General features: G+C 44.7%; 1 protein-coding gene across 3 annotated transcripts in view; it reads right to left on the bottom strand.

Annotated features, from left to right (window-relative positions):
- Positions 1-251: 251 nt before the first annotated feature.
- meis1b (Meis homeobox 1 b) overlaps positions 252-22,572 on the bottom strand; it is an 85,034-nt gene continuing 62,713 nt past the window's right edge. For 2 of the 3 annotated variants that reach the window (XR_011246020.1, XR_011246019.1), the window contains exons 10-11: positions 8,564-10,434; positions 7,245-7,342 (exon numbers count right to left, since the gene is read on the bottom strand). Coding sequence is in view for 1 of the 3 variants with exons in the window: in XM_020094211.2 (XP_019949770.1) it covers positions 7,284-7,342; positions 8,564-8,653; positions 10,376-10,434 (208 nt within the window). In the remaining 2 variants the exon portion in view is untranslated. Of the gene's footprint in view, positions 2,262-7,244; positions 7,343-8,563; positions 10,435-22,572 lie in introns of those variants that run through there. The other variant, XM_020094211.2, reaches the window with a different exon arrangement.

Genomic DNA, 22,572 nt, shown 5'->3' with positions numbered 1-22,572 from the left:
ATCTTCTCCTTTGCCTCCCAGCTCCACGTGTGAGGAGATTACAGCAGGAAGCAGAAAGCATGCATTAGCCATACACATTATCCACAGCAATGAGCTGAAGGTTAACTTAGGAGCGTTTTCCTTTAAGTACAAATGTTTTGTGGCTAATTTAGCTTCACTGCTTTATTTAACAACCGGTCATATGTTTGTTTTAGTGTGTTTTCATCTCTCTCTTCTGCACGTGTTGGAAGATAATGTGAGACTAGTTGTGATTCTGTTATTTGAAGAAAAAAGTATTTATTTACAACACAGATGCACATATATACCCTTCAAAGTAAAAGCATAAGAAACAAGACGTCTTCAAAGGAATCTTAAAGATGTGCGATATACATGTTTGAAGCAATGGATAATGGATGCATTGATAACCCACACAAGGATGTATGCACACACACACACGGACCCCCTCACATGCATACTGCCACACACACACTCCACACACACACACACACACACACACACACACACACACACACACACACAGAGTGACTTTTACATTCTCTCCTGTCTGTTGATCATTACATCATCTGGTTAAATCAAAACTGACTGTAGTATAAATGGTGTTTTCCCATAGCCTCTGCCTCTCCCTGTTATCAGGCCGCATGAAACACTGGGGGAGAGAGAATCCATTGGCCATGCAAGTGCTCGGCCTTGTGACATAAAACACATCAATAGGACACTGGAATAGACTTTCAGAGGCCCTCAATCATAGACAGAGAAAAACAGGAAACAACATGTTTTTGCGGGACACACACTTTGCAGTTTCCCCATCCACAGTGATTTTTTTTTTTTTTTAGACATTAACTGAAGCTCTGCATCATGTTTGTTAGCCTGTCGGGATGTTAGCCATGTGGACACCTACGTTATGTGTCTGTCCTCCATCTGAACGCAGCACAAAACAGATCAGAGGAGGAACCGGACGATGGCAAATGGATTAAAAACCTTGTGAATCCAGAATGTTAGCTTCTCAAAACACCGCGTTTAACTTGTGTGTGGAGTTAATCCATACATTTATAATTAAGTTTCATGTCCCCAAATAGTCAGAGCTTCTTCTACACCAATAAAAACTTTCCACCAGTAGAGGAAAATATAATCAAGTGATATGAAAATATTCAAAATGAACCAAAGTTAGAGTTACGAGGTGTAGGCACAGCAACAGTGATACATTTATCTGTACCCTGTGTGTACGTGGATGGGCTGTGCGTATACTGTGCGTTAAAAAAAAACATTAAATCTCTATCACACTCTCTCTTTCCATCCAAAAAAAAGGCTTGCGAGAAATGATGGACTGATCGAATTGTCAGTTTATTCACTTTTTTCTTTAAAAAAATGCTTCGTGATTGAATGGAGGGAGGGGGCAGGGGGTCAAATTTGATGATGGAGAGACGGCACACACATAGTGTGGAAAGAAACCAGAAAAAAAAAAAAAAGTTCACATCCTTTAAAAAAAAAAATCTATTAGAAACAACATAATATGCAGAACAATACAATAGCATTTACAATACTTAAATTCCCAGTTCTTGTGAGAGTCCAGCGTAATTTTACAACAGTATACAGTATATTTTCTTTCTCCGCTCGCTTCCCAAACTAGGGTCTGATATAGTTATACTTTTAATTTCTTTTCTCTTGCTTTCCCTCTTTCCATGTTTCAATCCACTATATTTTTTAAAGGGCACCTTGTTTTGCTTTGTTAGTGTCCTGTCAGATACAGACATTGGCTTCTCCTTGGTCCAATCCCATCATCCCAAAGAGTGGAGTGCTCTTCGCAGGAAGTCTCTTGTGTTTGCCAAAGAGTCTAGAAAATATCACCAAGTGCCACATTTGCCGAAGGTACAGGCAGAGGACCCAGTGTGTCTCTCGTCATCTATTCTGGCAATCGCAATCACTTTCAATGGAGGAATCCATGTGAAACTAGTGGCCGGCAAGAGGGGGAAAGTCTCGTGCCCACCAGAGAAGAAGCAGGGGTTTGTGGGTCATCTGAGTTGGGTGAGGTTTGATCTTCTGTGCGTCGCCATCACTGGATACAAGGATTGTAGGCAGTCACGGAAGGTTTCCCTGTTGCAGATTATCAGCCGAATCAAATGTTGTTGGGTCTTGGAGGTTGACAGAGGGGCTGCTGTTGGTTGTTGTTGTTGTTGTCGTCGTCGTCAGGAAGTCGGAATCCCGTTCCCATGCTCCGTGTAGGCCTCTGTGAGACACGTTATCCCCCGGTTTTCCCTGCAGTTCTGAAAAAAAGAGAGGAGGAAAAAATCCTTAATAAATGATCAGGTCTGCGCAGGTACATGAGAGACTTTGCATTTGGCGAGCAGATTGGCGCCCGCTGTGAATGGCTGATCAGAGGGAGGATTCATGTTTACGTTTCTTAGTCAGACAGTTTAATCTCTGTAGTCGCGGAAAAGCCTTTAACTGTGAGCCAGGAGTTACTCAGTCCTTCAGGGACTCAAAGACATTCAGAGTCAACTGATGATGAGCTGATAACAAGCTTTCACCTGGCAGCAGTGATACGTACGTAAAGTTGAACAAATCCAAAACAGCACGATATCATCGAGTGTATTTAACTGCATAAGAAAACTATTGACCGAGTTAGATATCATTAATCATTCATTAAATACAACAATAGATCACACTGGACTTCAGAGAGCAGACTCTCGTGTTACATGAACGTGGCAGGACCCGCTGATAAAACCCCCGGAGGAGCAATAAAAAAGTCTGTGGTCCCAACATAGTGTTAATCTGGGTCAGACTACAGACTCCTGCCCTTCACTGAGACTGTGTGGATGTATGAGAGAGAGAGAAAAGGCATCGGAGGGTTCAGTGAGTTAATCCTACACCCTGAGTAATGCTACTTTAACAGTAGGAGAGGACTTAGAGACCAAACACGCATGATCAAGTTGAAGTGATACCGAGGTCCACTGCTTAACATTTCCTGGATAATCTGTTTAACGTGGACTACGGGGAAATTCAAAATTAGCCTCGGATTTTATCTTTTGATTTCTAACGTCAGCATTTCAATCTGAGACTCCAGGACAGTTGGTACCGCCACCGAGCTGCACCAAAGTTCACACACTCACCGATATCACACTGTAATTACCTTCACCATGTCAACATATCAACCCACACAACTCCAACCGCTGCAAACCTGCACCTGCCATCAAAGCTCCTGCGACAGTGAAAGATGATGTAAAGAAATCCATCTTCGCCCTCTTCCCTCCCTACATTCCTCTCCTTAAAGCCAACAATAGCTGCCATCCATCTCTGAAGGTGGAAAGTCACTGCAGAGAAACCGGGGCCATTGTTGTCAAAACCAAAGAGGAGAAGTGAGGCTCACGGCTGCCCGTCACCTGAGAGTGCCTGGGGCCCGTCCACGTGTTCGCCGCACATAAGAGGGCCACTACAGACGACACAAAGGCAGACACGGAGAAGGACAAGGAGGTGCAGCGGCAGGAGGACAATAGACGACTAAAAGCAAGGACCTTCGTTTGTTATTCCCCACATCCATCAGTTTTTACCTCGGCCAGTGAGCCATTATGTCAGCTGTGCTTGCTTAAATTAGCTTGGTTTCAACGAGTGAGGTGATAGGGGTTACATATCTTTCTGGAGCTAATGGCATCAAACCTGTGACCTTTCCATTGACATAACCTGCAGCAAGCCATTAGAAATGCTAGCGTAAATCTGTTTTCTTTAGTTGTATCTGGTTGAACTGAAACAAAACTTTAGCAGAAAACTCAGGAAGCACAGTCACAGTTGAGTGACCAAAACAACGACCATGTTTTTAAAAATGTAAATAAAACCAATGAAGAATCTGTTGGTTTAATAATTTACTTGTTTGTGGCACAAACAACCGGAGCACCAGGGGTGTGATAAACACTATGCGTGCTTGAAAGAGCACACATTGCTAATACGGTTTTTCACTTAATAAGCCAATCAATACATTGAGCTGCAGGCCTCCATTCTTAGACTCCGAGGGGGATTCCAGAGGGGCCAAATCAACAGGGACACACATTCACATGGACAATACAAGGGGGCACAAAATCCTCATCAGGAACAGTTTTCTCCCCTAATGTTCGTTAATAGTAAAAGTTCATCCACCAGAAAGAGAAGTTGAGGGTAGGGGGTGACGGTGGGAGGATGAGTGGTGGTGGGGGGGCGAGGGGAAATCTTGACCCCTCAGCAGAAGGTTAACAAATTTGTGCTTAATGATTGGAGCAATGAATCCTGGGACAAAAGGTCTCCAGCCGAGACCGGCAGCAAAGGGGTTACGAGCGGCGTTCACTCAAGCGTTTTGCCCGACATTTTGGAGAAAGCTCGAAGCGGAGAGGTCCAGGAAAAATTCCATACGCTCTGCGCCGTAATTAATTCTTCCACTGTGCGATAACTATTGTCCCGAAAATTAAAATTACAGTTTTCGGGGGCCACCCCAGGCTAATTCCGCAGAAAGACGGAAAGCGGGGGAGCGAAAGAAGGGAAAGGGGGTAAGGGTCATCCGAGAGTCATTTTGGTCGCTATCAAAGGCTCAGCTCACTTCTGCTTCACTTGCTGGGCTTCATCTCGGCTGACAGGTGTATTGTTTCGCAAGGGGATATAAGCTCTGTAATCATCATCGGCTGGAAAGCATAACGCTCTTCACTAAGCAGGACTAATTGGCTTTAGTTTTAACTAATGTTGCAGTGTGACTGTGAGACACACCTTCTGCATGAAGGCTTAGAACTCCCCAGCACAATAACCGCTCATTTTAGCCCCGCGGTAACAAAACCTCGACTCTGCTAATGAAAATTGCTTATAAAATATAATGAACCTGTGCTCTCTTAATCAAATAAGATAACTGTTTCCCCCCTCCTGTAATAACCTATTAATTTAATTGGTCATGAAAGAATATAACACATCACTTACATTTAATTGACCTAGAAAGGAAAGTAGCAATTTGACGGCGGCGTGCTAGCAGCTAGCGACGACTAGCTGATGAAGCTGTAAAGAAACGATTAGTCGCAAGGAAGCAAGGACGTGTTTCTGTCGCCATCTCTCTCCCAGATTCTTTCTTCGTCTCTCCCTCCTCCTCCCGTCCTCCCTCCCTCTTGTCATTTACTCTTTTCACTCTCGCCATCTCTTCATCCGCCCCTCCCTCTTGATGTCTACCCCTCTCTTTTCTTTTTTTTTTTTTTTCGCCGCTGTCTACTCGTCTTCTCTGTGCTTTGCCCGTCTCGCAGAGGATTCCTCTGGTGGCCCAATTACGAGATTCAGCAGGCAAATTGAGGCTGTTTAAAGCAAGGTCTGCTGGGAAGGCTAGCAGCTGCTGGAGAGAGGCTGCCTGGACACGGAGAACCAGCCCTCATGTTTACACTCTCGCACACATAAACACAGACGCACACACGCCTCATCCTGAAAGCACAGACTTTTCTATTACCACGTCTCCCTGCATTTCAAACCTGAAACATGCCATTCCAAGTGGGATTTTTTTTTTTGCCTTTGTTTTGGTCGAGGAGATTTGTGACAGGAAAAAATGGCGGTATATTGTCATCGTGACACGCACACACGTGCACGCACATTCTGTGGAGGGTTAATGGTCTCTATTTTTGTAAACTGAATAAGTCAAATCCATTGGTCACACCTCTGGTGATGGCATATTTAATTTGGATCTAGTCAATTAGGCCCAGCTAAGCTCCATACCCTGCTGGCTATGTCCTCCATTTTGCACTAGTTTGTGTCCCCTCCCTGTGCCAGGAGTAATCCTATTACCATACACACACACACACACACACATAAACAGTTGTGCAGACACACGTTGGTGAGCGTGCACACACCCACACATGGACAAATGTATGTATTTCACATATGGACATTTATGGTATACATTCACTCATTCAGGTGCACACATAATGCACAGACACACACTAACACACACAAGCACAAGAAACAATGGTGTTTCAGAATGATTGGACCCGTAGCCACTTTATACACACTGTGCACTGTGACAACACCGAGCCTGTATACATCCAGAATTATGTGGGAGTCTATTTGGCCCTGGGGCAAGAGAGAGAGAGAGGGAGGAGGGAGGGAGGAAGAGAGGGGGAGAGGAGGTGAGAGAAAGACAGAGAGAGGCAGAGAATTAAAGAGAAAGAGAATAAAGGTGTTTGTGAAGGAGATAGAGAGAAACCACAAAGAGGGAGAGAGAGGGAGAGAGAGGGGAGGGGGGGCGGGGGGCGGGGGAGACGACTCCTCTAGCTGGTTAGTGTGTGTATTAATGTGGCTCATGCATCAACAGAAGCCCGGCAGATTTATGACACTTAAGGGGCACTCACTTCTCTCTCTCCCCTTCTCCTTGCACCAGCGACGACTGCTTACATTTTTTGCCAATCAGTCTGTTGCCATGGCAACGTCCTACCTGCCCCCCCCCCCTTCAGTCTTCCCCACCCCATCCTACTCATCACTCCTCTTCCCCCTTTTTTTGCCCCATTCATGTTCTCTCTCCTCCTCCTCCTGCTCCTCCTCCTCCTCAACAAGACAGGAATAGTTGGTAAATAGAAATTTGTTAAATCATTTCAATTTTGAGAAATTCCAGTTCACTCAACACATGTTTGAGTCACTGATATTCACTTGTATATTGTACACGAGGATGTGAACATGTGCTCAAACTGTCTGTTTTTCTTTTTCCCTACATTTCCTACTCTGTTTCTCTCGTTTTGTTTGAATCCTGAAAATCCTTCCTGTCCTCCCTGATATGCAGGATGTTTAGTCCTGTAGCTACTGGATATGTGAGAGCACGCACACACACACACACACACACGCACGCACACGCACATGTTACATAGACGTAGTTACAAGGTTGTGATCAAATGCTCTTATCACCAGACCAAGAGTGGGAGAGACTAACACAGAGAAATCAGTCCGGTAAAAACAAGAGCCTGTTTGTAAGAAAGAAAACTCAGAGAGAAGGAAAGTATGAATTAATTACTTTGAAATATATCGTGTTTTTTAAGAGGCGAGTCATATGATTTAAATATGTCGTGATAGTACACTGGGAAAAGAAGTTAGGGGTTGCAACCGAAACGCAGAACCACGACCTCCTGACGTGCGGCAAATGTATACATGAATAATGTACTGTATGGCTGAGTGTGAGACCCCATTCAAAATGCCGTGGACGTGCCTCTGCTGATGTGGAAAGTTAAATAAATATGTAAGAACAAGTCTGCGAGTGTCAATTTCGTACTTACGTCCTCCTTTGTGTTGCGATTGGTTGGACTGGGGCGGGGCTACATGTAGTGCCACTGACCTTCCATGCCCATGTTCATCCCCATTCCACCCATTGGTCCTGTGAAACATAGAGGGAGAGAAGTTTAATACAAAAACATGGACAGGAATGTAAAATCCGTTTCAGTTTATCTAAAGAGACAAGAGGAGGTTTTCATCTGCAGGATGAATTATAACAAAACTTGGTGGGAAGATGTGGAATGAGTCAGAAAAGAACTTGTTCATTTTGGTGCAGATCCAGTAAATAGTTTTACTTTCTTTACAGTTGTGAGATATGACTTTTTGATTTCACGTGGATCTTGATGAGTGAATCGGATGATGTGTGCAATTTGGTGCAGATCCAAATAAAAATCTGAATCCACAATATAATTTAAATGTGGTTAATGTTGTTGGGCCTCGGCGGATGTATACGTTCTCTGAGTAACCTTAGGTTGTTGCATTCATGTGTGACGAAGAAAGTGTTTGCAAACTTAAAGAGGAAACACTGAGGTAAAAAAATTCAAGAGATGGTTTCACTCTGACACGAACTGGACAGACGACATAGCAGAGGAGAAAACTGGCAGAGTGAGTTCTAGTGAAGAGCGTGAGGACGGGCGGTGGCAGCGGTGGAGGTGGGGGTTAAGTAGCCTTGCAGTTTATCCAAACCTTCTGACTTTGAGTGGAGGTTGAGATTGGGTTAGAGACTTGGGAGAATCCCAGAAAACAGGGGATAGAGAAGGAGGAGAGGAGCTTAAGGACAAACTCTGGGATTAGACGTGATGGCGTGAGAGAGAGAGAGAGAGAGACTGAGTGCGAGGGAGTGAGGAAGGAGAGGGTTGTGTAATGTGATTGACCACACCTGTTCTGGTTTGTGTGTCGAGGGAGGGGGAGGTATCAGTGTGTGTGTGTGTGTGTGTCTGTGCAATGTGTATCTTCATGTGGAAGGTGCACAAGCGGCACAGTTTACACTTAAATCACACGGTTACCACGCGGCTTTCTTTTGAGTACAAACAGAGAAGGAGAGTGCTGCTAGAATAAACTACAATCATGGCAGACTGTACGAAACACACTGACACATAGAGATATGAGAGGATGAGAAAGAACAAAGGTGCCAGAGAGAGAGAGAAGACAGGAGGTCAAAGACAGAAGTGAAATTATACGAGGAAGGACAGAGGAGGCAAGACTCAAGGAAAGGAAAAAGGAGGACAAAGTCATGAAAATGAACTAATGGAAGGAAAGAAAGGAGCAAAATGGAAAGAGCGAGGGAGGAAAGAAAGGGACAGACACGCAGAGAAAGCCTTACCAGGTGGTCTGATTCCCATGTGCTGCTGGCCGTCCATGACGAAGCCCCCCATCGGCTGGCCATCTGGGTTGTAGGGAGCTCCTTGACTTACTGTGGATGGAGGAGGAGACAGAGGGAGGGAGGGATGGAGGGATTGGAGCGAGGGGATGGAGTGGTCAATTAGTGCTTTTAATTAAGGCTCAGTGGCCGAAGCGGGATCATCTGTTGGTCGGTGCACGCACAGGGAGCCGCCGTTGTCTTTCAACGTCAGTTTGTTCTGTGTCCCTGCAGCCGGCTCTCTACTGTAAAGCCCCTGGTAGACTTTAATGCGTCTAAATGCTCTAATAGGGATCGGACTGAAAGAGTTCAACGCACACCGAGGACACACAAAGACTTTTCTGTTAGGATGAGATCTGAACCTTCTGGAAGAGGTCACGACTGTTTTCACACAACGACCAAACAATATAACATATTAATACACCTGGGGTCCTGCGATGGATAAAATAAGCTAAGCTTGTTCCACACTGTCTTACAGTATCATATTGTTTATCAGAAATATTAATATATGTGTCATTGGAAACTCTGGGATCTCTACTAGAAGTTTAAATAGAGTTTTGAGTTTTCAAATGTTTTGCTGCACACGAGAGGTGAAGGGGGATTTTTCTCATGGAGACGAAAAACAATATTTTTAAAAAGTAAAAATATCCTCAAAAACTAAAAAAAAAATATATTTTCAGTCAAACTTTTGAGATGTTTAATGTTGACCTGAAAAAGTCTGAAACCCAAATCCCAATATTAACTTATGCAGGACAAAATAAGCCTTTAGCACTTTATATGATAAGTATGATTTTAAAATACTTCTATCAACATGTGATTATACACATAATCAAAAGAAGAAATCCAGGTTAAAGCTCTGATCAGATTCTGTTTGCTACAACAATCTGTCCTTCTTGCAGTCTGGCCTCAGAATCTGCTTCTAAATGCTGCATTTAATAAATCCTGGCTAGAACTGAGCAGCAACGCTAAGTGAAACCTGATAGGGTTCCTACGTTTTGCTCGCCTCCATTGTTCCGCGCTCATAGAAATCCACTTACCTTCGATTTAGGCCGTTTGGGGGTCAGTCAAGCAAAAGCAAGAACTCGGCCCCACTGAATGCCTTTGAACTTTACTGCGCCCCTAATGCCACCCTGACCTCTGACCCCTATTACAGGTAATAAAGTTTACGGCAGTCCAAACCAAGCCATGCACCAGGGGGACCACTCGCTCCCCTCACTCCCTCAAACAGCCACAAATAGGGTCGAGGTGGGGAGTTTAAAGGGGAGTGGGAGGAGGGGATGGGTAAAAACAGGTCTGGAGCCAAAAAGCCAAACAACGGTCACCCAAAAAAAGAAACGAGTGTAGTTCTCTTTATGTTTTGGTTTGAGCTGGAGGGGGGGGGTGTTTTTTTTTCTTCACCCTTTGCCTGGTTGGTGAAAGGTGGGAGGAAGGGGTTAAGAGCAAACTTTACTGAGAACACAGCCAGTTTTGTTTATGGGCTTAAGAAAAATAAATCCACTCGTCGTTAACTAATTTTCGGTGAAATTATTACATCTTAGAATTAATTAAGAGTTTCTCACTCCAAATGTCACGTCAAAGCTGATTAATAACTCTTGTCATTTCTGTAACGTTAATGTTGTATCGAAGGGGACAGCCCCTGGAGGGTTTGGACATTCCAGGATTGGGGGGGGGGGGGGGGGTCATTCCTGTATTTACCAGCTGAGAGGCCTCCAGGTGCATGGAGTGTGGACGGCTTTCGCCTGCACGACTTGAATACAGTAACTATGGGAGACTTGCCTGCACGGTTTGACTGGTCGATCATGGGCTGGACTATTCTCCTCCTCGCGTTGATGAACCTGGGGAGAGAGAGGGAGGGGAAAGGGACAAACGGAGACGATCAAGATCAGGCACAAAGTGCTGACTAAGTCCATGACAATCTTGGCACACAACATGAAAACAAACACGTTGCCAAACCTCTATCTCCTCACTAACCATAACAGTAATATGGAGAAATTATTCTCCCATAAGCAGCGCTGAGCTCCGCTAAAGCCCCACAGAGCCACAGCGAAAGTCACATCTTAATAACCTTAACAACCGAGGCAGTTGTCTTTGAAAACTCGACTTGTACAAACTTGCACAGCCTCAGTGTATACACAGTCACGTCGACCTAAACACTGGGGTCTTTGTGGGGCGAGGCTTAACCGGGATTTTCTCTGTGCCTGTTCGAAACATGTCGACCCATCTTGCTTTGTTGGAGATGTTCCACGTCGCGACGAGCTGCGAGTGCTGACTGTTTAACACACTTGGCAGAGCGGGAAGTGTTGCTGACAGAAACATGTCACGTTGCCACTGGTGCGAGGCATTGTTTTGGGTGATACTCTGTTAAGACAGGTGACCATGTGTTACTCTGTGACGGCAGGAGCTTTATTTAGTGTGTGTGTGTGTGTGTGTGTGTGTGTGTGTGTGTGTTCGTCCACAGGAGCCGGATTTGGTAGCCTTGGACCAACCCCTTTACCCCGTGACCTCCAATAAAAGCACACGGTCAGACCATTTATTGCATGGACACACACACACACACGCACAGCTACTCATATTTAAATCTGCTGCTCGCTCATTTTTAACTGCACACACACAAACACACACACAGAGACACACACACACAAACTTAATCTCTCCCTTCACACACATTCACGCCCTTGCACACACTCATACAGGCGGTGCTCTGGCCTTGCTCAGCCTAACCCCTTGTGAAATGACCCTTTGACCTGTGATGACCCCGAGGAGAGAGGGCTTTTGGGGCTTCTGACTTGATTTATGTGTTCCTGCTGTTGCCCCCACCGGACACTTCTATTTCATCTCTGAAAAAAAGGGAGCATTAGCTAAACTTTGAGGAAACAATAGCCCTGCTGCACTTCTGAAGCTGGAAAAAAGGAGCATTTAAGGGGTCGAGGAACGAAGGAAAGGGTGAATGGGAACAAAAGGACGCTAGCTGGTGCATCTGTTTGACTTTCAATTAGTGGATTGAATCCACTTGTTTTATTCATCTCTTTAATATTCCTGCTTTGTGGTGCTCCTCCTCTTTTTCCAGCTTGTTATCTAAACTGAATCACCCTCTAATGGCAGAGCTGCAGGGGAATTTGGAGACACAAAGCAGAGGAAACACAATAAGATTAGCAGCCTTAATTGTTTTATTCTTATATTACTGCTTTACAATGTCTTGTAAACTGTTTCAGACAAAAATATTAATTTCTGACAGGCGCGCATTCGGAGATTTCTGTGACATGGAACAAGAGAAATTCAACAAGGACCTTTGAGTTTTCTTCTGTATTTGTTATAATAAAAGTTTGTAGAATTGGAAATAGGACTGGGGGGCAGAGGGGAGGGAGGAGGAATGTAAGAATGCACTGACATGGCAGAGCACCATCAAATGAGGGAACGTCTGGACTTTTATCACCAACACCCCCCTCCCTTCCTCCTCCCTCGCTACTCTGTTTTGTTGGGGGAGATATGGAAGGAGGAGCAAGGGAGGGAGAAAGGGCAAGGAGGGTTGAGGAGGCCCAAGCATTCCTTCAACTCTCCTCTCTTCCTCTCCTTCTCTCCTCCTCTCCTCCTCCTCTCCTCTTCCTCTCCTCTCGCGGCCCTGTACAGAGGGATGAGGTCATCTCGAGGCCAGCGCTGACTAACTATTGACTTCTTCTCTTCACCTCCTTCCTCTCGTCTTTCATTGCCATCTCCGCGCCTCTGTTCTTCCTCTCTCTCACATTTCTTTCCTTCCTTTTTATTTCTCTCCTGCAAAACGTCCCCCCTCCTCAAAAATACTCTGATGCAACAAAGGAGGTTGTTATGGCAATAGGTGTGCACTTCTTAGAAAGACGTTTGTTCCTGGTACAATTGAGCTCAGGGAGAATCTAACTTGATTTTACGTCCCTGAAATATGGCACCGGTGCTTATTTACTCGAAGGATTAAATAGACTATGTTTCAGAGAAGTAATAATCCAACTATCGCTGCTATTGCTCGACTGACAAGTGCAGCTAGGATGACTACAGTGACTCTCATACCTCCCTCCCTGTCCCCCTCTGTATCTGTTTCCTCCTCCTGCTCGCTCCCCCCTTATCATTCCTTTCCTCTATGGTGGAAACTGGCGGTCCACCTCCCAGCAATGAATCCACACTGTGACCCAGCAAACCCCCTCCTCCCTGCAAAAACTCTCACTGGTTTCCTGTCCCCTTCGTCCCCATATCTGAGGCCAGATGCACCATGGGGGCTGGAACAAAGGATAAAATGCCTCTCATAATAGCAGCCAGGGGAACGGAGCGATGGAAAGCGGGAGAATGGGAGGGAAGTAGGAGTGAGAGAGTAGGAGGGGGCAGGCGAGGGGCTCTGGTCCGCAAACCAGACACTCTTGCTGTGACCGTTAATAAGCTAACAGAGAGAAAGACTGTGGGAGAAGGAGAGGTTAGGGTGAGGGAGAGGGAAAGGAGGGGAGTCAAGAGAGAGGAAATAAGAAAAGGGAGAAGACTCGCAGAGATAAAGAGTGATGGAGAGATAGAGAGGAAAGAGAGAGAGAGAGCAGGAGAGCAGAGAGAGAGAGAGTGGCGCTCCTCTATTAGGGGAGTGAGGCTTCACCTTTGCACGACCCCTGGGTGCTATAGGGCCAGTGTTTATGGCCTGTTCATTCCCCTGCCTCCCATCACAACACAATGAGCTGCACTATTCAGCTCTGCTCACTGCAACAATAGCTGTGCTATTTTGGCGTGACACACCACTGGTGGTACACCCAAAGTTAGGCAGAAACACCGAAACACAAGAGGGAGGAAGGAAAAATGACCTGAAATAAAGTTCAGCTTTCTATAGTTCAATAAATCTGGGACATGACGTGAACTCTGTGAAGGCTGTGAGCTTGAGTCCCACTGTGGGAGCACAGCATTTTATGGTAAAGTGGATAAAAAAAACATGTCGTCCGTGTAACAGAACAGACGGCTCTTAAATATCATGTGAGTGAACTGAATTTTATTCTTTGTTGTTTTGCCTCCGATCTATTTCTCCGTCTGAGATTTCTAATGTCTGGATTAATCCTCCCGCCCCACTCCCTCTTTCTCTGGAAAGAGTGGAACTGATTGCGACGGCGTCTGCCAAGCCCTTGCTAATGTCCTATTCTCATTACACCCGAGACACACACACCCACACTCACACAGGCAAACACACACAGACACAGACACACTACGCCGAGGCAGCCGCACACAGGTGTACACGAAGCACACGTGAAATGCCCAATTAAAAGCAAGAAATTGTCTTTTTCATCAGCTGCCTTTGATGCGTGACCAATTAGGGGATAATTTAATAACGAGCAGTGGAAAGATGCAGATTGGATATACAAAAGGTTACTCTGAGAGCTCGTCGATTTAAATTCATGTGGAGTTCTCCATTTCTCATACTCACACACATGCACATCTCCTGAGCCCACTACCAATATTATATTAGTAATGTGAGACACACAGAAATGCTTAAACGCACACACACACTGTATGTACACACATGTCCTCTGCACCCGCTACCAATATTACATTAGTAATCTGAGAGAATGTGCACATGCGTAGAGGCCTACACACACCTCACGCTTACGTACAGCTGGATATTCCGGCATAACATGAACGCACCAGGACCCGGCGGTGGATGTCAGTGCGTGCCGACAGAGGTTTACATATTCAAATCTGGGAGCCGCTTAAAATAACTGTTTAACCACACACTCGTCCCGGCTGCCAATCAATGTGATTTAAAAGCACTAAAAAGAAAGCGAGCACTGACGGGTAGAACCATGTAACTTATCATCAGGTTGTCAGTGCGCGGCTCGCATCGATTGTGTGCTGCTCAACCACAATTAACGCCTAACCCATATATCCTTCCTACTCACTGGTGAACACACAAACACACTTGTGCAAACTAGAACTGTGCTCTGTTGGTCTGAATTCATTTCCTTTGTTTCTTTGGAAAGATCTATTTAACCTATTTCTACAAAAGTGATGTCAAGACAAACAAAACTGCTTCATATAATTATGAAAAGACAAAAATTGGCAGGAGTTGATTTGCACACGTACACTCACACAAATACATTTAGCAGCCATAAATCACAAGATAAGCAATCACACAGCAAGTTAGAGCGAACACACACACACACACACACACACACACACACACACCCGCTGCTGTCACACACTGCATCCCTGCAGAACTTTATTATCCTGTCCTGTGTCCCAGCACATCTCCATCTTCTTAAGTAATTAGTTATTTTATTATAGAGCTCACATATTCTTTTATGTGCAGCAGGGGGTGGCGGTGCATTCGTGCCCACGTACCTGCGCACTATATGTGTGTAAATGTATGCCAGCGTACTGCATGTGGGGGTGTGAAGGGAATTGCAGTTATGATTTTCTCCCCTTGTTCTCCTCAGTTAACTCATAAATCATCTCCTTCTCCTTTCCCCCACATCTCTCCCTCCCTCTCTCCATCTCTCTCCCCCCCCTCTCCTCCTCAGTGTCACTCTCAGGTCAGATACACTTGGATTAGATGCTTTAGATTAGTTTCAATAAAGAAACAAACAATTCACTAACAAAAAACAACTAACAAAAAACAAATCTTACAGTTAAGAGACAAAACAAAACAAGTTTTTGCATTGAATTTGTAGAGGGTGCGTGATTTGGATTATGGGTCGTGACATTTCTTGGTATTTTATCAGGACATAAACGTCTTTTCATGAGAAATATTAAATGTATATTTGTATGAATTTGCTATTATGGAGCGAAGAAGGTTATTTAGGTGCAATTGTTTTACCGTTGTATGTTAATGAAGCTTTCATTTCAGGTTAGTGCTTTCATACAGACACGGGCAAGTATTTCAACCAAGTAGAAACAGAAGAGAAATCAGAAAAAGTAACATCAGTAGGTGAAAGAGACTATATTTTTCCTTCTCATCCCTTCAATCATCATGTGAGCACCACTTTAGACTTATCCTGAGACCACTTCGACAGGTCCTGACCTCAGGTTGGGAACCACTGATTTTGAGGAATTTTAAGCTTTGAGCAGAGATGTGGATTCTGCACAAAAATGCTGCAGCTCTCCACGAGTGAGACGCACTGTTGTGCAAAGACACAACATTTTTCCTTATTTGTCTGTGCAGCTTTCAACAGGTACAAACACCTACATGCACACACACACAGTTACATTCTGCCACGTGTGCTCACTTGTCAACGAGGAGCATCACTATCGGGGTTGGGGCTAGTGATTGGCGATAGTGTTTTAGGTCTTTAACGCTTCGACACACAAACACAAAACAGGCAATTCCCATGATCCTTTCTGTTTTGTAACTTCCTCCTGAATGGAAAAGGCCTGTGTGCATTAAGGTGTGGTGCCTTAGATATTACTCTGGGATTAGCAATGCCACTGTGACAGACGTAAACAGACATAAACATACGTGCATGTTCATACATGTACGAGCACATTAAAAAATATGCAACACGCACACGCACACACACACACACACACACACACACACACACACAGTTTGAAAAGTAAGGTTGAAGTGAGGTCATGTAGGAGTCGCCTGTCTGAAGTCTTAATGCTGTTTGGCTGCAGCTGAGCTGTTATTAGACAGGAGGCCTGTGTTTTGAGTCATCAATACATAAAAGTCTTTATTGGCAGGCAAACACTTCCTGAAGCATCATCTCTAAATACTTTGCATTGCTACGCACAGAAACACCCACCGCACACACACACATACACATTCAGTACATGCAAGTCTGCAGATCCAGCTCCTAATAGCATGCGGTGGATTAGCTGGATCCAGAGTCACATATGGAGGGAAACATAAGAAAGCTGTGAAATTTAAAAGGGGCTTTGGACTGAGAGCAGCCATGGGGTCACTTAATCCCCATTACTGCATACACATAAAATACAAGTATGTGAGCACATGCACACACTCCCTGTTGCTCCACTACCCAAGAGCCCAGTGTCCATTAAGAGAGCCATGAATCTACCACTAAAGCTGGTTTTACAGAGTGGAGCGACAGGCTGGGTAACCACACAAACTGGAGACGAGCTCAGTGTGTTTAGTGTGTATGTGCACGTGTCCATGGCAACCAGGTGCCTCTCAGAGTTATAGAGGGGAAATGTTGGCCACTTGAAAAACATACATGAACTCAATGGCTGAGTCGACTTTGCAACTCTCACCGACTCCAAAATAGGATTTGCCAAAAGTCAAAATATAAACAGAGGGAGCGCGAGAAGGAGTGAGAAAAGTTTAGAGAGTAAAAGAAGCGAAGGAGAAAAACAAAGAAATAAAGATGGAGGAGGAGACTGAAAATCAGAGGGGAGCGCCTTGCTGTCACATTTGACCTCCGTCACTCTCTTTATCTCTGTCCCTGATTCCCTTCACACACATTCACACATTCTTGGACTCAGAGAGCCGCTCATCCATCAATGCCAGAGAGAGGGTATGGCTCAAAGCCGGGCTCGACCCAGAAACAACATGGCTGTCCCGTGCTGCCCGCTGCACAAACACAACATTGGACTGAGCCTGTGTCCTTTAGCCTTTGGGCTTGGACCGAAACATATATGCATCTGTGTGTGTGTACGACTGACTGTGGTGCTCTATGTCTACTTGCATGTGTAGAAGCTCTATTAGCAATGCTTGCCTTGTGCATGCTGTCGGGGAGGGTTTGCAAATGTATTTGCATGTACATACAGTGTGTGTGTGTGTGTGTGTGTGTGTGTGTGTGTGTGTGTGTTTGTGTGTTTGTTACCACTGTACACAAATAAATACACAAACCTGGCTACAAAAAAATTTTACACAAACACACAGAGATGACCACAGTGTCACACAGAGCCAGTATTGCTGACAGGGCTTGCAGTGGGGATGGCTGCAAACACAGTGGTTGACCTAAATCCCCTCACACAACCCGTGTCATATCCTGTCTCCACGTGTATCACTTCCCCCGCTGGCTCCCAGCAGCCAGCTCTACAGGATCCCTCCAAGCCCCCGGAAACTAAAAAAGGCAGACGACATCCACCGTCAGCTAACACCTGGGTGTGGAGATGTGGTGACCGGATAATATCAGTGTCTGGAAATCAGAAGATTTGATGTGGTGTCAGTGGGATAAGAAGAAGTTGTTGTGTGGATCTGAATCAGGGGCCGTTTTTCAACATTTTCACCAAATTTTCAGAAAATAATTCATGGATCATCTTGGATTAACTGACGAAAACCAATCAGGTATGTTTAGGGGAGTGAGTGATCCAAATAAAAACTTATATACCTGATTCTCTTTTATAGTATATCTGTTAGCCTCTTCATTTTACGCTTTGTCTACGAATCCCTTACATAGATCCATCCATACATCCATCACTCATCTTAATTGCATGAAATCAATGTCAGTTTCCTGTCTGTTAATTGCAGGAGTCTGTGTCCTATTTTCCCCGATGATATTTAATTTTGGCACGAAACGCTCAATATCCCCGCTGATGCACTTCACAACAGTGTTTGATCAACGCTGGAAAACAACAGCGTGAGAACAGCGACTGTCTGATGGCGGCGAGTTAGACAGCGACCGTGTGTGTGTGCTTCGACACAGACCCCAGCATTCACGTTCTGCTGCCTTTCATGTTCAGGACCCCCACCAACACCGCCACCACCACTACTACAAAAGGAGGTTGAAAAGCAAGGGAGAGGAGCAAGGGAGAAAAGAGAAGGGAATCAAAACGAAAGAGAGGAAGAGAGAGAGAGAGAGAGAGAGAGGCGAATGAAGAGAAATGCAGGTTTGGCCTCGGGCGGCGTGCTGTGATGTAAGAGAAACAGAGAGAGTGAGAGAACGAGAGGAGGGGTGGAGGGAGGGGATGGTGTTCAGTTCACAGAGTGTCTTTGCAAATGGACACCTATATGTGTGTGAGCACAATCGCAGGTCTACACGCATTTCTGTTGACATAATACAGTAAAGACGGGGTCGTGTCTGCACAGGCTGAAGATTCCTGCACAAGACTATTGGTAGCAACGCACTTCACACTGAGAGAAGAAAATGTTGCTTCTGACAAGATTTTCACATTTTAACTTGGTGTTGAAATCTGAGGGTGAGGTCATAGAAAAGGAGTGTGTGTGTGTGTGTGTGTGTGTGTGTGTGTGTGTGTGTGTGTGTGTGTGTGTGTGTGTGTGTGTGTGTGGTATTTACTGTAACGTCAGGGAGTTTCAGGCTGAAGCAACTTGACGGAGATGCAGTGTATGTAACAGGCTTAAGGGCATTCACTGAAACTGGGCCTGCTAATTCCAAAACACACACACACACACACACACACACAGACACACACACACACACACACACACACACACACACGCACACACACACTTCAGAAGAAACAAGTTCCAGCATCTCTCTGTCTCTGGCTCGTCAACATACTGAATCATACACCTCATCTCACCACCTGTTTGTCTGACACTCATTATTTGAAGGATAATTCTGCTTAATTAAAACTTATTTATATACAAGATTGATTATAAGATTTTTATGGAGGTAGAAACCTTAATAGTTGGAATTAATTTGTCACCACGGTAGAAAAGTGTGTGTCGGTTGAAGTATTATTTGTGAGCTGCAAGTAAAGTTTACATCAGACCGTTTGGAAAAGGAAAACCTAAAGGATTAAGACCGAAGTCTTCAGTTTCAATTTCAGGACGATTTATTAGTAACTCAAAAGGAAAAAAAACAGTAAACGTCCTTGTTTCTCTTTCTTCTCCCACTCCAGCCCTTTATATCTCTCCTTCCTCGCCTCCTCCACTCGCTCTCCTTCCCTCCCCTCTTCCACTTGCTCGGCTTGTCCTTTCAGAAACCCGATAATAGACGCACATGTACGTGCCACGCCACTTCTTCCTAAGTAGTCTCCATGTCCGTCCATTCCGCCTTCCTAAATACTATCCCTCCCTCTCTCTTTCTCTCTCTCTCGTGCCGTCTCTCCCGGTCCATGCTTTTAAGACGTTCGTAAAAGGAGGTCTTATTGACAAAACAATCGCCCGGCGAGGCTTAAACACTGCCTTTAAAGGGGCATTATTAAATTGCAGGCAGGAAGGGGAGGGGCAGCCAACAAGGGAAACCTGACGACCTCTCCATCGATTTTTACATCACCGGAGTGTTAGGAGAACTTAGCACAGAGATACTGACTGCAGCCAGAGAGAGAGAGAAAGAAAGAAAGACCTTCATGTTACACTGAGCTGCTGCCTGAGAGGTTTAAATGAGGGAGCAGGTAACTTGTATTCAACAGATACTACGGCTGTTAGTGGCAACGTTTCAGATCCATTCACTGCCCGACTTCTGCCTTTATATTTTTTAATCACACGTTGCCTATGATCTACAAATGTTAATATTTGTATGTAATTTATCTTAAGCTTGGGCCCGAGGCTCTGGAACGACCTGCCACAGGAGATCAGGGCGGCTTATTTCTTCTTAAGACACATTTATCAGGAAGCCGTCCCTGACTTGATCTGAGTTTTAATTTCTCTGTTTATGTTTCCACATAGTGTATTGGTTTTGATGCCTCATATTATTCCTGTTCAATCTTAAAACTGATTATTTTATGACTAGTCTGCTTTATTTTCACTGAGGGTTTGGTTAGTGCCTATAAAAGTGCTCTAATTATCACTAGTATTATTCTTATTATTATTAAGGTCTGGAAACATTATTATTATGAAACTCTGGAAACATTTCTCGAGGTAAGTTATGGTCAAGGTTGTGTGGAAATATTCCTTCGTGTCAATGTGACTTTAAGTGGAAAAAAAACTTTGATTATTTAAAAAAAACATAGTTTCACTGTAAATACTCGCCTCTCCGATTTGTTTGATTTGAAGCAGTGAGAGTATCTCTTCATTTCAGCCTGTGTACTTTTGTTATCAACACTCCCACTGTGGCGGAGAGCAGCTCATGTGTAAAAGTTTCACAGCCCAATGAGATGAAAATGTTCACAGGACAAACTCAAATGTTACTTGATTTGTTAAAATTAATTAAGATAAAACTGTCACTCATTTTCTTTCCAAAACTTTTTCCACTCATGTTTCTGAACCCGGGTGTTTTAGTTAGCAACAGGATTTATTATGACTTTAGCAAAAGCTAAAATGCTGTGTAGCACCGTGCCCCCATCGACTAAACATCTTATATCATAATATGTCGCATGAATATGAATCCATCATATAACCGCTGCTCTGTCACTAAAAACACTGAACATCTGATGGTGTTTATTTTCATGCTCTGTGGAATGTTCAGCGGTGTCTGAACATGGGACCATTAGTTGTGTGTTTGTTGCCGTCATGTGGTGACTTATCCGTGTCTGCTGTGTGGGTGTGTTGCGACAAACGCACACCCTACCTGTCCAGGAAGTGCATGACTTTGCATTTACACGTATGTGTGTATATATTGTGTATGTATACACTGCCTTCTACTTGGGGTTGTGTCCAAGTATTTGCATTAGGGTGTGGACAATACAGTGTATGCATTCTCTATATATGGTTCAGCTGTGCAAATGTGAACATGTACTGCCCTACACACACACACACACACACACACACACACACACACACACACTCTCTTTTTCCATTCAAATTGAGATTCCCTGGTGAAGAGTATTCCTGCCAATAATTCATGAGTGATCTGCGCCCCTTGCCGGCCTTTAGCATTTTTATTTAATCTGCTGAGCCCTACCGTGTGCTCGCTCATCAATAATACACACCGACATGTGTGTTAACACATCTTTGGTGTGTGTGTGTGTGTGCGAGGATAGTGTGTGTGTGTGTAAGAGAGAGAGATTGTATATGTGAAGAAAAGCATATTACACACATGTGATTTAAGAGATTGTGTGTGTCTATGTGTGCTGATGTTCTGTGCTGTAACATGTCACATGATGCCTTTGTGCGTTTTATTTGTCAGCTCTACATGATTTTCATCGTTAGGTCCCCCCCCCCACCGTTGGGACAACAAACACGGATGACCCGTGGTTCATCTGCGGCCATTCGATGTGAATTCAATTCAGTTGTGATGGCCTGTGTATGACCGTGAAACACACTCCCAGTAAGTGTTTTATGGTTTCTTACATCCTCTTTGGCTTGATTTCACAGTTATAGACCTGATTTTGTGCAAGTGAACGCATGAGAAAATGTGTGTGTGTGTGTGTGTGTGTGTATGTGTGTGCGCGTGTGTGTGTGTGCGCGTGTGTGTGTGTGCGTGTGTGTGTGTGCGTATCTGTGAGAGAATTTAGACATGCATGCATTTGTGTATGTGTGTGTGAGCGAGTGTGTGTTCTTCAACAGCACTGACAAACATAATCACAGCTCGGGAAATTGACTTCAGCAAATCAGTGGGTCAGGAGGTAACATCACCATGGGTTGCTATGGAGACACCCAATGACGGGGCTTCCCAATCAGCACAACAACACGCCTGCGAAATGGCACTTCCCCTAACGTAACCTCTCTTTCCTTCCCTCTCTCTCTCTCTCTGTGATTGTCTCTTCCTCTCGCTCTTTCTTCTCTGTCCTGTTTTCTTCTCTTCTCTTTTACCTCCATCTCTCCTCCTCTGCATCACTTCACTCCTTCATCCCTTGTTTTATCCACGTCTTTGTCCATATCTCTCCATCAACCCCTTTTTTCACTTTATTGTTTTCCTTCTCGATCACCCTTCCATGCCACAATGTACTGCTCGCTCAAACAACCATGCATGGAAATATGCCTGTGGACAAGCGCACACACAAACACGCACACATAAATACGTATACAACGAAATGTGAGGGGGCAGCGGGATCCCGGCATGCAGGGTTTAACAGTTAATACCCCTTAGATTAACCACCCCCGGTTCCCCTCTCTCTCTCTTACACAAACCAAGATTAACCTCCCACGATTTACACAGTGTGTGTGTTGGTCCTACACAAAGATGCACATGCACGCACGCACGCACACCTCCAGGGTGCGTTGCTATCCCCCT

This window comes from Paralichthys olivaceus, chromosome 14 (genome assembly GCF_024713975.1).
Source record: "Paralichthys olivaceus isolate ysfri-2021 chromosome 14, ASM2471397v2, whole genome shotgun sequence".
NCBI classification, from domain to species: domain Eukaryota; kingdom Metazoa; phylum Chordata; class Actinopteri; order Pleuronectiformes; family Paralichthyidae; genus Paralichthys; species Paralichthys olivaceus.
Note: the sequence above shows the minus strand (reverse complement) of the source record. Positions and strands in the feature narration are given on the sequence as shown.